This window comes from Dendrobates tinctorius, unplaced genomic scaffold, assembly GCF_039654945.1.
Source record: "Dendrobates tinctorius isolate UK_male_01 unplaced genomic scaffold, ASM3965494v1 ptg000083l, whole genome shotgun sequence".
NCBI lineage: Eukaryota > Metazoa > Chordata > Amphibia > Anura > Dendrobatidae > Dendrobates > Dendrobates tinctorius.
Genome location: NW_027361751.1, coordinates 21,853,500 through 21,868,056, shown reverse-complemented (window position 1 = coordinate 21,868,056; position 14,557 = coordinate 21,853,500). Strand labels below are relative to the sequence as shown.

General features: G+C 44.3%; 1 protein-coding gene across 8 annotated transcripts in view; it reads left to right on the top strand.

Moving 5' to 3' along the window:
- The window catches only part of MAST4 (microtubule associated serine/threonine kinase family member 4), a 699,637-nt gene that overhangs the window by 612,881 nt on the left and 72,199 nt on the right, over positions 1-14,557 (top strand). For all 8 annotated transcript variants that reach the window (XM_073584205.1, XM_073584199.1, XM_073584201.1 and 5 more), the window contains 2 exons: positions 6,578-6,645; positions 9,065-9,150. In XM_073584205.1, coding sequence (XP_073440306.1) covers positions 6,578-6,645; positions 9,065-9,150 — 154 coding nt within the window. The remainder of the gene's footprint in view (positions 1-6,577; positions 6,646-9,064; positions 9,151-14,557) is intronic.

Genomic DNA, 14,557 nt, shown 5'->3' with positions numbered 1-14,557 from the left:
TTGTCATGTACAGTATTCATACCGCATTGGCTACAGTGGAGAATGGCAACAGATTGGGCATTACACCCTTCATCTGGCATGAAGAGTTTAAGCATTAGATGAAGACTGTGGTTTGAACTCCTGGGTTCACCAAGAAGCAGACCAGGGACAGTGAAGACGGACACCACAGTAATCTTTTCTTTACTGCAGTCCCTCGTCTGCCTGTTGGGTAACCAAATACCATACCCAGTACTTTACACCAAAGTATATGTCCTTTACTTACCGTAAATTCTCTCAGCCTGATGAAGGGTGCAATACCTGAAAACTTTGGCATTCTCCGCTATATCTAATGTTGTGTGACTAAACTCTAAATAAATCACTAGTGGAGCATTTTGGGTTGCTGTTCTTCTTTATGTCCTTTGCATAGAACTAAGCTCTATTGGAACAAGGACACACTTCCATCTGTATGACAATTCAGGAGAGTGCATGCTTTATTACTTTATGTAGATGTAGTCTATCCTTTGATAGGTCATCAGTATAAGATCATTGGGGCCTGATACCGAGTAACCCAACCAATTGGTTGCTAGCAGGTACCAAGAGAAAAGAAACTGTTCTGCAGGACTTGACCACAGTTCCTACATGTGAAATGGAGCAAAGTTGAGGTGCTGGGTGTCAGACACCTATTGATCTGATATTGATGGCTTTTAGATAGGTCATCATTATCATATTAACGGATAAGATTAGGGAATTGTTATATGCCATCAACCTTCTAATAATTTAAAGGTGCTTGTTACTCAAATTATTTATCCATTTTTGTATAGTGGCTTGTTAAGAGTCTGGTTGGGTAGAGGGACCATACATGGTCAGGTTTGCATTGAGGGCATGAACCTTGTTAACCTTGCTACACCTGTTAGGTTATCTTGCAGATGAAGGCAATATATGCGTATAACTCAAGTTCTGAGGGATTTCTGTGATTAATAGCAACTACAATGAGTACTATAGGGGTTGTCCAGCGCATTGTTAATAGACTATTACAATCTCCGCATAAAGGAGCTGTATTCAGAGGCTTGTCTGTATGCTGTTATCCTGCCTTAAGCCCCGCCGTCACACACACAGCGATCTCGCTAGCGAGATCGCTGCTGAGTCACAAGTTTTGTGACGCAACAGCGATCTCACCAGCGAGAACGCTGTGTGTGACACTTATAAGCCACCGGCCCCACTGCCGGATATCGCTGATCGTGCTCTAATGGCCTGGCCATTTTTCTGATCGTTGGTCTCGCGCTGGCCAGCACGCATTGCTGCGTGTTGCAGGCGGGAGACCAGCGATCAGCGAGCTGGAGCTGGTAACCAAGGTAAACATCAGGTTTCTAAGCGTAGCGCGGCGCTTAGAAACGCGATGTGTACGTTAGTTACCAGCACGCTGGTGCAGGGAGCTGGTAACCAAGGTAAACAGCGGGTTTATAAGCGCCGCGCGGCGCTTAGAAACGCGATGTGTACGTTAGATACCAGCATGCTGGTGCAGGGAGCTGGTAACCAAGGTAAACAGCGGGTTTCTAAGCGCCTTGGTTACCAGCTCCCTGCACCTGACATCTTAACGTACACTGCGGGTAACTAAGCGACATGCGTTGCTTGTTACCCGCGTGACGCTGTCCTGATCGCTGCTGAGATCTGCCTGTTTGGCAGCTCACCAACGATGTAGCAACTCACCAGCAATCCTGACAAGTTCATATCGTTGTCGGGATCGCTGGTGAGTCGCTATGTGTGACGGGGCCTTTAGCGGTGCTGATAATGAGATGACTCCGCCCAAGTCTACACAACAAAGCTGACCAATGAGCTGCAGATTCTGAATAAGGCACCAGGATAAAGACTACAGCTACTTCATTTACTTTTTTAAAAAAAAGGATAAAGCATTATGCAAAGTTTTCTACAGAGGTTTCATAGAAGTCTAACCATGATCGATAGAGATGATTTTGTGATGCAGTGAGAAGAGCAGACGTCATTAAATCACTGGTACCAGTATCTAATCTTGTTGCTGGAGACATGGATATTTTATGAGCAGCATTAGGATTCTATGTTTGCTGTCAAGCAGAATGACTTTAAAATGCTCTCTTTTTGTTAGCATCTGAGCAATATTACCTTAAGCTACACGCTGGAAAGAGCAGGGCTTCATCTCTTATCTGCCAAATTGTTACCTTTTTGTAATGTTTGCAAATACAGAAGTTGAAGGGTGTCCATGCTGGTAGCACAGGATCTGAACCCAGCAGCAGCTGCCTTCATGATGACCAAATATTCCTAATGGAGTAGTCACGCATGAATTACTGGTTGATAATAGCACATGAATAGACGGTGCTTTGAAAGCTGGACCACAACAGATTCATCATCTGCCTGATACCGACGCATTACTCAACTATTCCCCAGAGAGAGGTTTTTTTTCCTCTTCCCCTGTGGTTTTCAAATTGCCGTATTTTCCTTCTTTTCTTCTTTCGCTCTTTCTGTAACGCCAGTCTATAGAAATGGATTCAATCACTGACATAAAATAGGCAGATGTTTAATGGTATTTAGATGAGTTTTAAAAATCTCTTCAGGCATTTCAAAATGGTTCCCGGGATTCTGGCTTTAAGTGCTGACTCTGTGATTCGTTCCATTAATACCTACTGTTTGCAGATATTATGTGCTTCCAAGATAAACTGCTATTGGGCAAGGCTTCTTTTGAAATGGAATGGTGCTTTTTTTTTTTTTTTTTGCCTTGTTCGCCATGAAATTACCTATTTTCATCTGAATTTTCACTAGCAGTTTAAGATATCTGAGCCAGACATTAAAGAATTCACAGAAATGAAGCAGTCCTCCTTAAAGGGTAATAACCCGAGAGGCTGGCAGGTACATTAAAAGAGCAATGCACTTGCAGTCCGTGGTCCATTCTTTATTGCCCGTTGCTGACCATTTCAGTTTTGGTTATTACTGGCACTATTACATTATTGTATTTTTTATTACACATGAATAGACTATACTCTTCTGGTTGTTTTTGCTTTATGTTACTTTGAGTCTTTCGGAAGGATTTCGTACCTCAAACTATTATCCACATGCATTTCCTTCAAAGACGAGTCCAGCAATACATTTACATGCCAAATGCATTCCTCGGTTACTGAGAAATCGACTTTAGGAGGCTGAAGGACTAGGGTAGATCTGAAGCTGTTGTCACTCCAGCTCTATTCCCCACCCAGCCCCACCTCCTCCTGCTTCACTAGCTACCTCTATGGCAAAAAAGCCATCAGTCAAGCAGTTGGTGGCGCTAGGCCTCTTAATTAATAGAGCTGGAGTGACAGAGGTTTCAGATCTACCATAGTCCTTCAGCCTCATTTGTATATCCATTCTAACACTGATTTCTCAGTTAAGGAGGAGCGAACTGGCTATGTAAAGGTATTGCTGGACTAGTCATTGAAAGCACTACATGCACAAATAAATAGTTTGGGGTGTGAAATTCTTCTGACAGATTGCCCCATTATAATCCGCCACCATAGCGCCACCGGCCATCGCAGCCCCTCACTGATAAATCCCTGCTCTGTGTGCACAGGACCTGTGATGAGGTCACAGAAGGGGAGGAGTCAGTGGTCACATGATCAGGCGTCTGTCGGAGGTGCCTTATCATGTGACTCCTGACTCCTCCCCTCCTGTGACCTCATCACAGGTCCTGTGTGCACAGCCCTCGATGTTGTATTGAGGACTCTGCTATGCTGGTTGGGAAGTATGTGTGGGGTCAGGAGGGGTTTACAGGGTGGATGTAGCTGCGTGTGTGTACGAGGTGTACTGAGCGGAGCCGCGTGTGTACGAGGTGTAATGAGCCGAGCCGCGTGTGTACGGAAGCGTGTGTACGGAGTGGAGCCGCATGTGTACGAGGTGTACGGAGCGGAGCCCGCGTGTGTACGATGTGTACGGAGCAGAGTCCGCGTGTGTACGATGTGTATGGAGCAAAGCCGCATGTGTACAAGATTTACAGAGCATGGCCACGTGTGTACGTAACGGAGCCGCATGTGTACAAGATTTACAGAGCGTGGCCGCGTGTACGAGGTGTATGGAGTGGAGCCGCACATGTACCAGGTGTACCGAGCAGAGCCGTGCGTGTACAAGATTTATGGAGCAGAGCCGCATGTGTATGAGGTTTATGGAGCAAAGGCATGTGTGTAAGGAGTGGAGCTGCGCGTGTGTGAGGTGTACGGAGCGGAGCCCTGTGTGTACAAAGTGTACGGAGCTGAGCCGTGTGTTTATTGAGCATAGCAAAGCCGCATGTGTACAAGGTTTTTTTCTGTCCCCTCTTTCTTTCCCCCCTCTGTTCTTTCTTTCTTTCTTTCTTTCTTCTCTCTCTCTGTTCTTTCTCTCTGTTCTTTCTTTATTTCCCCTTTCTTTCTTTCTCTCTGTTCTTTCTTTCTTTCCCCTCTCTTTCTTTCTTTCTTTCTCTTTCTTTCTTTCTTTCTTTCTTTCTCTTTCTTTCTTTCTTTCTTTCTTTCTTTCTTTCTTTCGGTTTTCTTTATTTCCCCTTTCTGTCTGTCTGTCTTTCTTTCTTTCTTTCTTTCTCTCTATTCTCTTTCTTTCATTCTTTCTTTATTTCTTTCTTTCTCTCTTTCTTCTTTCTTTCTCTCTGCTTTCTTTCTTTCTCTGCTTTCTTTCTTTCTTTTTCTTTCTCTCTGCTTTCTTTCTTTCTTTTTCTTTCTCTCTCTCTGTTTTCTTTTTTTTCTCTCTCTGTTCTTTCTTTCTTTTCCTCAGAACCAGTCAGTGTGCCCACAGTGCCAGTCAGTGTGATCAGCAGTGCTAAATGGGTGTGGTTGAGGCATGGACATGGGTGTGACTAGTTGTGAAATGGGTGTGGTCGGGCAGCCGGTAACCAATCATCATAGTGGAAGTCGTTTGTTTCCATCAACTTTGTTATATGTGGGCAGTGGGCACCTCTAGTAAGGGGCACGAGATGGTGGATCTTGTCACCTCTGCCCGACAACAAAGATACTATGAGGTGTACTTTATTCCTGCCACATTTCTTTCTTGGCCTACTGAGAGAAATGTTTTGACCAGTTGAAAGTTATACAACCTGAGGATTGTGCATGTGTGCGCTGCCCGCATGTAGTAATATGTGAGTGTGTATATGTATTTGTGTGTGTGTGTATATATATATATATATATATATATATATATATATATATATACAGTCATATGTTAAAGTTTGGGCACCCCTATTAATGTTAACCTTTTTTCTTTATAACAATTTTGTTTTTTGCAACAGCTATTTCAATTTCATATATCTAATAACTGATGGACTCAGTTATATTTCTGGATTCAAATGAGGTTTATTGTACTAAAAGAAAATGTGCAATCTGCATTTAAACAAAATTTGACCGGTGCAAAAGTATGGGCACCCTTATCATTTTCTTGAGTTGAACACTCCTAACTACTTTTTACTGACTTCCTAAAGCACTAAATTGGTTTTGTAACCTCATTGAGCTTTGAACTTCATAGCCAGGTGTATCAAATCATGAGAAAAGGTATTTAAGGTGGCCACTTGCAAGTAGTTCTCCTATATGATTCTCCTATGAAGAGTGGCATCATGGGCTCCTCAAAACAACTCTCAAATGATCTGAAAACAAAGATTATTCAACATAGCTTTTTACTCCAACCCCTATATAAACCCTGCCACTCTGACCACCGTCCAGTTTCCCATGCTCCTGTTCCAATCCTGGGGTCTTTTTTGTCCCCCCTTGGTCCTCCACATGCTGAACATCTGGGACATGACTAACATTGCACAATGTGCACTTGTTCGTCGCCAGATGCAGCGTCGTGTCCAGTGTGTGAGGAGATGGCGACTTGTCTGTGGCGTTAACCCCTCTGCTGCCATGTTGGGCACAGCCTGTGAGGAAGAGCGTCTCTTCCTATGTATCTGGCCACAGGCTGCACACCGGAGGCTGCTTCTTCTATCTGGGGAAGTTCATGAAGCAGAAGCCTCTGTGTGACTCATGTGAGGTAACTTGTCTGACAGGTCATGGGTCCAGGTCATCAGGTGTTTGCAGACTATTAGCTGGTTTCAATGTTGGGTACAGGTGAGTCAGGACTAGATGTTGGGTGGAAGCCTTCCAGTATTTGTAAGGCCTCGTGCACATGCTGAGTATTTGGTGAGTTTTTACCTCAGTATTTATAAGGCCCTCGTGTACACGCTGAGTATTTGGTGAGTTTTTCACTCAGTATTTGTAAGACCTCATGGACACGCTGAGTATTTGGTGTTTTTTACCTCAGTATTTGTGAGGCCTCGTGCACACGTTGTGTATTTGCTGAGTTTTTTACCTCAGTATTTAACCCCTTCCCGCTCTTTGACGCACAGTATGCGTCATGAAAACTATTGACTTCCCACCCAGTCACATGACCCCATCACATGACCGGGGGGCCCACAGAGTCTGAACAGCCCGGGGCCCTGGCTACCCTTAATCCACCCCTTACCATATATTTTTTAATATTTGGTTTCCATATTCTATTGTTTATGAAGGGTTTGCATATTGTATAATTTATGTAAAATGTGGTTTAAATTATGTTTTTCTTTGCTTTTTTTGGGTGACAATTTTAGAAATAGCCCTACTGGTAAATTATGACAGTGGAACAGCGGAGACACCAGAGACGGATGAATCTGCCAGTGTAAGTATCATACACCGTGTTTTGGATCTATTTCTTTTTCCATACATTTCAAAATGATATATAACCAGCTTTTTGGGATGGATTCGTCATTCTTTTTTCATATTTTTTTTCTAAGGTAAAAATTATTCTAATAGCTACTTTTTTATTTTCACTTATTCATTATTTAGTTTGTACCTTTTTGTTCTCTACTCATAAAACCCTTTCTGAATTATTATATGCCCCCGTGTCAAATAAAAACATCCTGTACTGGCTTCCAATTCGACCACCGATTTAGGGATGTTGACGTCGGCTCTCTGGTATATTGATCCTACTGACAGATTACTTTTAGCTCTAAAACTGTATGACAGAGGAAACAAATTAGAATCTTTGAATGTGCCAATATTCATTAAAGGGAACCTGTCACCAGGTTTGGCCGATAAGAGATACGGCCACCACCTTTCAGGGCTGATATACAGCACTCTATAATACAGTATATATGCTCCCAACCCGAACTGCAAGAGAAGAAAAATAACTTTTATTATACTCACCTGGGGGGCGGTCCGGTCCAATAGACGTCGCTGGTCTTGGTCCGGTGCCTCCCATCTTCTTACGATCCCCATCCTCCTTCTTGCTTTGTGTGTATGACGCACCCCTTCATCATCCACACAGTCTCCTCTGGACAGCAATCCTGCACAGGCATACTTATTTGCCCTGTTGAAGGCAGAGCAAAGGACTGCAGTGCGCAAGCGCCAGGGCTCTTTGACCTCTCCTGGCACCTGTGCACTGCAGTACTTTTCGGTCTGCCCTCGAAAGGGCAGAGAAGTACGCCTGCGCAGGAGCGTGGTGCTGAGCAGAGGATTCATCCACTCGAAGCAAGCAGGAGGACAGCATCGCAAGAAGATGAGAGGCGCCGGACCAAAACCAGCGGCACACGCAAGACCGGACCGCCCCACAGGTGAGTATAATAATAGTTATTTTTCTTCTCTTACAGGTCGGGTTGGGGGCAGATATACAGCATTATAGAAGGCTGTAAATAAGCCCTGAAAGATGATGGCCGTATCTCTTATCGGCCAAACCTGGTGAAGGGTTCCCTTTAAACATTTGCGTGTCCATTTTAAAGAATTTGGTGCAAAATCCACCAGCATATAAAGAAAGACAAGAAAAAAGTTAGTTAAACCTGCCCTCACTTTTTCACAAATGAGTCCTTGGTCTTTTTTGAGGTGACGATACACCGAGGCTCACAATAATTTTAGTAGTTGTACAAGTTGATCCCTTCTTGAGTATTCTCGAGACTTAGGCTGTGTGCCCACGATGCGATTTTTAAGCGTTTTTGCCGCGAAAACGTTTAAAAATCTTGTACAGAACGCCCCCCCAGCATTCCTATGGCATTCCGCACATGCTGTGCTAATGTTGCGCTTTTTTCCGCAGTGGAATCGCATCATGGAAAAAATCGCAGCATGCTCATTCTTATGTGCGGAATCGCAAAGAATTGCCGTGATTCCGCACAGATAGGAATGCATGAGAATCGCTTACTTCCCGCATGTGGCTATGCCCACCATGCGCAAAGTTAAGCGTCTCGTGCGGTTGGTACCCACGGTGTGGAGGAGAGGAGACTGTCCTCCAGGCCCTGGGTACCATACCCCTGTAAAAAAAAAGAATAAAAAATCGGGGTATATTTACCTTCCGACGTCCCGCTCTGCCATCCCGGGCCTCAGCGTTCCCAGTAATGCCTTGCGGCAAGGTCCTGTAATGACGTAGTCTCGTGTGACTCTAGCGGTCTCGTGAGATCGCTATAGCAATGCGAGATCAACGTCATCACAGGTCTCGCAAGGCATTACTGGGAACGCTGAGGCCCGGGATGGCAGCGCGGGACGTATGAAGGTAAATATACCCCGATTTTTTATTTTTTAATTATTTTTTACCTTCTTTCTTTTACTATTGATGCCGCATAGGCAGCCTCAATAGTAAAAAGCTGCTCACACTTGTCAAACACTATGTTTGACGAGTGTGACCAACCTGTCAATCACATTCCAAGCGATGCTTCAAATCTCTTGGAAAGTGCTTGAATATCGCACACGAAAATCGCTGTAAAATCGCGAACATAATCGCGGAAAAAAACGTGCGATTTCTGGCAAGGAGTCCGGTTTTCAGTGTCCGGATTTAAACGCTACGTGGGCACATAGCCTAAATGTAATTCTTGTTCTTGGTATTTGATTGTCGATCTGTAAAGCACTAAGAAGTATGTTCTTCAATGATAAATCTATATGTTGGATATAACCTCGCACATTGTGTTTAGGAAAGCAATTTGTGGTGAGTACCACTTGTGTCACATTCATTCTACATAAGCTGAACTGTTTAAGTTGTGGAAGTCACTGTAAAAGGAAATTTTCTATTGAGATTAAACTTTAAATTTCTACTTCTAATTTCTTGTTCTCTTTAGAGCGCAAATCGATCGTTGAAAATGAGAAGAAAGCCTTGCGAGAGTGACTTTGAAACGATGAAACTAATCAGCAATGGAGCTTATGGGTGAGATTTATGTTGGCAAAAGATAAGCTTGCATAGTTACTAAAGGCTTGTACATTATATTAGTTTACACGGCTTTTACGCTGTTGTTTCTTGATGATGATTTTGTTCTCATGCGCCTTCATTTGCCGTTGGACATTTTTTGAAAATTAACTTCATACAACTTTACAATCACTGCATGGAACAGATTTCTTTCTGATGCTTTATCTATTGACTTATATTTAAAACAAAACCCAGTTTGATACATTTGCAAACAGCTTTTTTTTTTAAACTACATTTTCTAAAAATGTTCATTCTTTAGGCATACACCCTCTACTCCCTCTTCTGTGCGGTCATCGCCAAGTCTATACGTAGGCCAATACGTTGTACAACAAATATGCACATGTGCAGCATTACATCCCGATGTGGTCATGGAATAGAAGGGCAACTAGCACATCTTAAAAGAGCAAAATGTTTAATAACACAAAGTTTCAATTTTTTTTATTGAGAAAAAGTTATATATTTCACAAATAACCACTGTTGGGCGAATCTAGAAATATATTTTATGGCAGACATGCATGGGAGTTAACGTTCTCAATTTGTTCTAGAGACTTTCTGAGCAATTGATAGAAATCTTTATATACAGTTCTTATGTGCACGCTGTGTTAGGCCATGATTAGGGCGCTCCAAGACATGACAGAGGTAGACAAATTATATGGCTGACCCCATCCAACAAGTAGCGATCAACCTGCTGGACAGGGATGAGGACCAGGAAAACAGTACAGGACTCTACAAGTGATCTCGCTGTTGTGTGTTCACTAACATAAGGTTGGATCCCTCCCAGAGTTGTCAACTTGACTTTTTTATTTTCTGATTTATTTGTCTACAGCTCATAATTCTGATATGACATTATCTGCATTCACTTTAAACGGTAAAATGATAACTGCTATCAAAATCATTCATAGAAGTTTCTTCACTGTCAAAAAAATTTGTCAATGCCTTAAATTTTTTTACGGCCAGGGCAAAAAAGTGTCCTGGAATTTCTTTATGGTTGACAACAACCCTGATCCTTCTAGTTCTGTTTTAGCTCGAGATTGTCCTGCAACAGAAAAGTTTTTTAGATGTTCGGCATCGATAGCCAAAGAGAGAAATATTTCATGTTGGTCCGATGTGAGCATGGTATCACAGACAAAAATAAAAATGATGTCGTAGACAAAACTATGGGATCAGTTTCAATTCAGCTTGGTTGAAAACTGCAGGACTGGTCATAGAGTAGATTACTCATGGGATAGGAGTAAAGGTGATTGCTATCAGATACGTCAGAGAACATTTCATTTTTCTTTTGATTTCTCTTGGTAGTCTTTTTTAATAGAGTCAGGGGTTAGAATTTTAATGATGGGCTCCCAAATCATTGCTATTGTCAGGAATATTGATGTTTGCATAAGAAATCGATGTAGGCATTGAATCTGTCCTCGATGGCGTTGACTGTAAAGGAAATTTATAGTGTAGAATATCAAGCATCACCCAGGCTTTCAATGTCTGCATATTTGTGGCATTATTGTATGGATAAATGAACCAAATAATACAATTCACCCTTTCCAAAATTAATCTGGTCAGTGGTGAAGTCCATGAAGCATGCCCACTGCTTCACGCTTGGGGTAAATATGTCTAATACATTATTGTAGGGATGCCCAAGTTATATTCTGATGTCAATGACCCACAATCAGACTCAGACTGGCCCATAGGGGAGCAGGGGAATCCCCTGGTGGACCCCTTTGTAGATCTGGGTCCCCTACCCCACTATATGGGCAGTACTTGGCATAATTCACTTGATTGACTCTGTACAGATAAAACAGAATATAATCATTGATAGAAAAGGATACACCGCGCTATACTGGGAAATCGAAAGCAAAATAGCAGATTTACTCACTTTTAGATAAGTAGATGTGAAACAGTGTCCTGAAGCTGTTCGCTTTGGCTTAGATATAAATTGCCTTTAATGTGATGAGAAACTCCTGAATAAAAATATATAGAAGATTTTAGATTGAAGGAATACCTATTAATGAGTAAAAAAAAAGGCCGTAAACTGAGCTGAACTTACTCGTACTGGTGCATCAGAACCTTGTGGACAGCATACTGTAATATGACCGTTGCTTAGATGTTAAAAATAGAATGATACATCTTGATTTTGGATGTATGTGGTATGGTACTGGTTGAAAATCAAAAAAATATATAGATGAAATAATAGATAATAAACCAAAAGGACAGACCATGAATAGGTTAAAGTAGGTCCTGGATGCTGACCTTGCTAGATGCTAAATGCCCTCAGTTAAGTCAACCAATCTTAGTCCTGTGCAGGCACACTCAGAGGCACGGCTCCTGCAAAGTGGATAACGCGTCGGTTTTGTGCCACTAGCGAGCCACCGTCTTTCCCCTAGTGTGACGTCACGCTAACCCCGCCCCCACCACACGCCGATCTCCTCAGCGTTGCTCACGGCCGGAGCGCGCGAGGCAGCGGCGACATCCACTGCTGCACGGACTAGCAGTAGCAGCTTTAACCCTCACCTTGAACACTCGAGCCTGCTTCACTGATCACTAATCTGCCAAGTAAGTGCCTCACAATCAGCACCTTGACAGCGGGCACATGCCTCCACTGACAATTATTCATTTTGCAGGAGCCATGCCTGCACAGGACTAAGATGCAGATTTTGTGCAGAAAATTCCGCAGACTAATCCGCAATATGTGCACATACCCTTACTGTCTCCATTGGGGCTCACAGTCTTCATTCCCTGTCAGTATGTGTTTGTGGGAGTGTGGGAGGAAACTCTTTGCAGATGTTGTGCTTGGTGGGACTTCAACTTGGAGCTACAGTGCTAACCACTGAGCCAGCGTGCTGGCCTTGTGGTACATTAGAGGGTTATTAAAAAGCATGTCTGTACAGGGCATCATCCAACCTATTCCAGTCCCAATAATTTGTTTGCAGTGTATGCACTGAATACAATCCATGCACACAGGGCTCAGCAGGGTCCAGTGACCCCACTAGGTGTGGCACACAGGGCTCAGCAGGGTCCAGTGACCCCCCCCTAGGTGTGGCGCACAGGGATCAGCAGGGTCCAGAGACCCCCCCTAGGTGTGGCACACAGGGCTCAGCAGGGTCCAGTGACCCCCCAAGGTGTGGCACACAGGGCTCAGCAGGGTCCAGTGACGCCCTAGGTGTGGCACACAGGGCTCATCAGGGTCCAGTGACCCCACTAGGTGTGGCACACAAGGCTCAGCAGGGTCCAGTGACCCCCCTAGGTGTGGCACGCAGGGCTCAGCAGGGTCAAGTGACCCCCCTAGGTGTGGCACGCAGAGCTCAGCAGGGTCCAGTGACCCCCCAAGGTGTGGCACACAGGGCTCAGCAGGGTCCAGTGACCCCCCCCCCCTAGGTGTGGCGCACAGGGATCAGCAGGGTCCAGAGACCCCCCCTAGGTGTGGCACACAGGGCTCAGCAGGGTCCAGTGACCCCCCCCCCTAGGTGTGGCACGCAGAGCTCAGCAGGGTCCAGTGACCCCCCAAGGTGTGGCACACAGGGCTCAGCAGGGTCCAGTGACGCCCTAGGTGTGGCACACAGGGCTCACCAGGGTCCAGTGACCCCACTAGGTGTGGCACACAAGGCTCAGCAGGGTCCAGTGACCCCCCTAGGTGTGGCACGCAGGGCTCAGCAGGGTCAAGTGACCCCCCTAGGTGTGGCACGCAGAGCTCAGCAGGGTCCAGTGACCCCCCCAAGGTGTGGCACACAGGGCTCAGCAGGGTCCAGTGACCCCCTAGGTATGGCACACAGGGCTCAGCAGGGTCCAGTGACCCCACTAGGTGTGGCACAGGGCTCAGCAGGGTCCAGTGACCCCCCTAGGTGTGGCACGCAGGGCTCAGTAGGGTCCAGTGACCCCCCCCAAGGTGTGGCACACAGGGCTCAGTAGGGTCCAGTGACCCCCTAGGTGTGGCACACAGGGCTCAGCAGGGTCCAGCGACCCCCTAGGTGTGGCACACAGGGATCAGCAGGGTCCAGTGACCCCCCCCTAGGTGTGGCTGCTTCAGTATATCATCTGCCTTCCAGTTTGTCTGCTTGGGTGAGTCACTGTAAGTGTGGAATTAGTGATTGAGTGCATGCATCATTGGAAAGGTAAGGGATGAATCAGTCGTATCATGCCAAATTAAGTCAGCGTACAAGTCCATGCAAGGCAGGTTTTATAAATCCATATTTTCTAGCTAATGTACCATACCTAAAGCTTTAATATATCATCATTTACTTTACATATTCAGTCAAACGCTGTTTTATGAGTATCATGGTAGATAAACATGAAAAGGTGGGATATAGACTGTTGGAAAAAGCTGTTGAGAAGATTGGGCCTGTGCCTTTCGGTTTCGGCTAGTCTGGAGTGTTCAGATACTAGGCAAGGGAATTTTTTTGAATTGTATTAATTTTTTTTCATATAAAATATTTTTAACTGGTTTTTAATTCTTTTTCGTTCCGCAGCTTGCATATATTTCCATGCACTGCAAGCTGCTTCATTCCATCGTGTTGCAAACTTACCTCTCAGGTAGCACATCTTGCACAAACTCAGTATTTACTGCTGTATTATATCAGCTTTTTTGCACCTGATTGCAGGAACTATACAGCGTCTAATACACTGCTGCATGTTTCGCTCCGATAGCTGCTTGAGCTTCCTCACAGGATCTATTGAAGATTACGCTACAATGGATCCGTCTACAGATCCTCTCTTCCTTCTGAATGTGCATCTGAGCTCAAAACGAATTCAGAATTCTAAAAATCGCCTAAAAAGTGGTTACCGCCAACTAGTGGTATGGTGGACTTAAAGCTCTTCTGTTTTCTTTTTTTCACCTCTGCCGCTTGTAATTTTGTTCCACGTGCCACTTATTACTTTCTGAAAGATTTGAGTACACCTATTTGGAATTCACCTTACTAAATCCCCTATGCGCTGTCGTTGAAGCACTGTACATTTAAGTGGTTGTCTTAAGGAGGAGGATGGCATCTTTATCGTCTGATCACCGTGTATTTGACAATTCTCACCCCCAATGAAAGCTCATCTTTACCGTGAAAATTTACAAGAGTAACCAATTATTTAATGAATGGATAGTCCTGGTACACCAAGACTTATAAAAGTTGTAATATGTCGCAGAGGTGATTATACAGCTATTTTTATTACTAAAGGGGCCCATGCATGTTCAGTCGCTGTTATGCAGCTGACAACTACTCTTCATAACCAGCCTTCCCTCCTAAACACGATTGTCGAAAAGGTCAAGTGTGTGTTTGCTGGATGAAGAGGGGGGGAGAAACCCAGGCATTTCTTACAGCTGCCTAACTTTTCGAGACGAAGTCACATAAATATCATTATGACTGCTACAATCACTGGCCTTAGTGTTCTACTG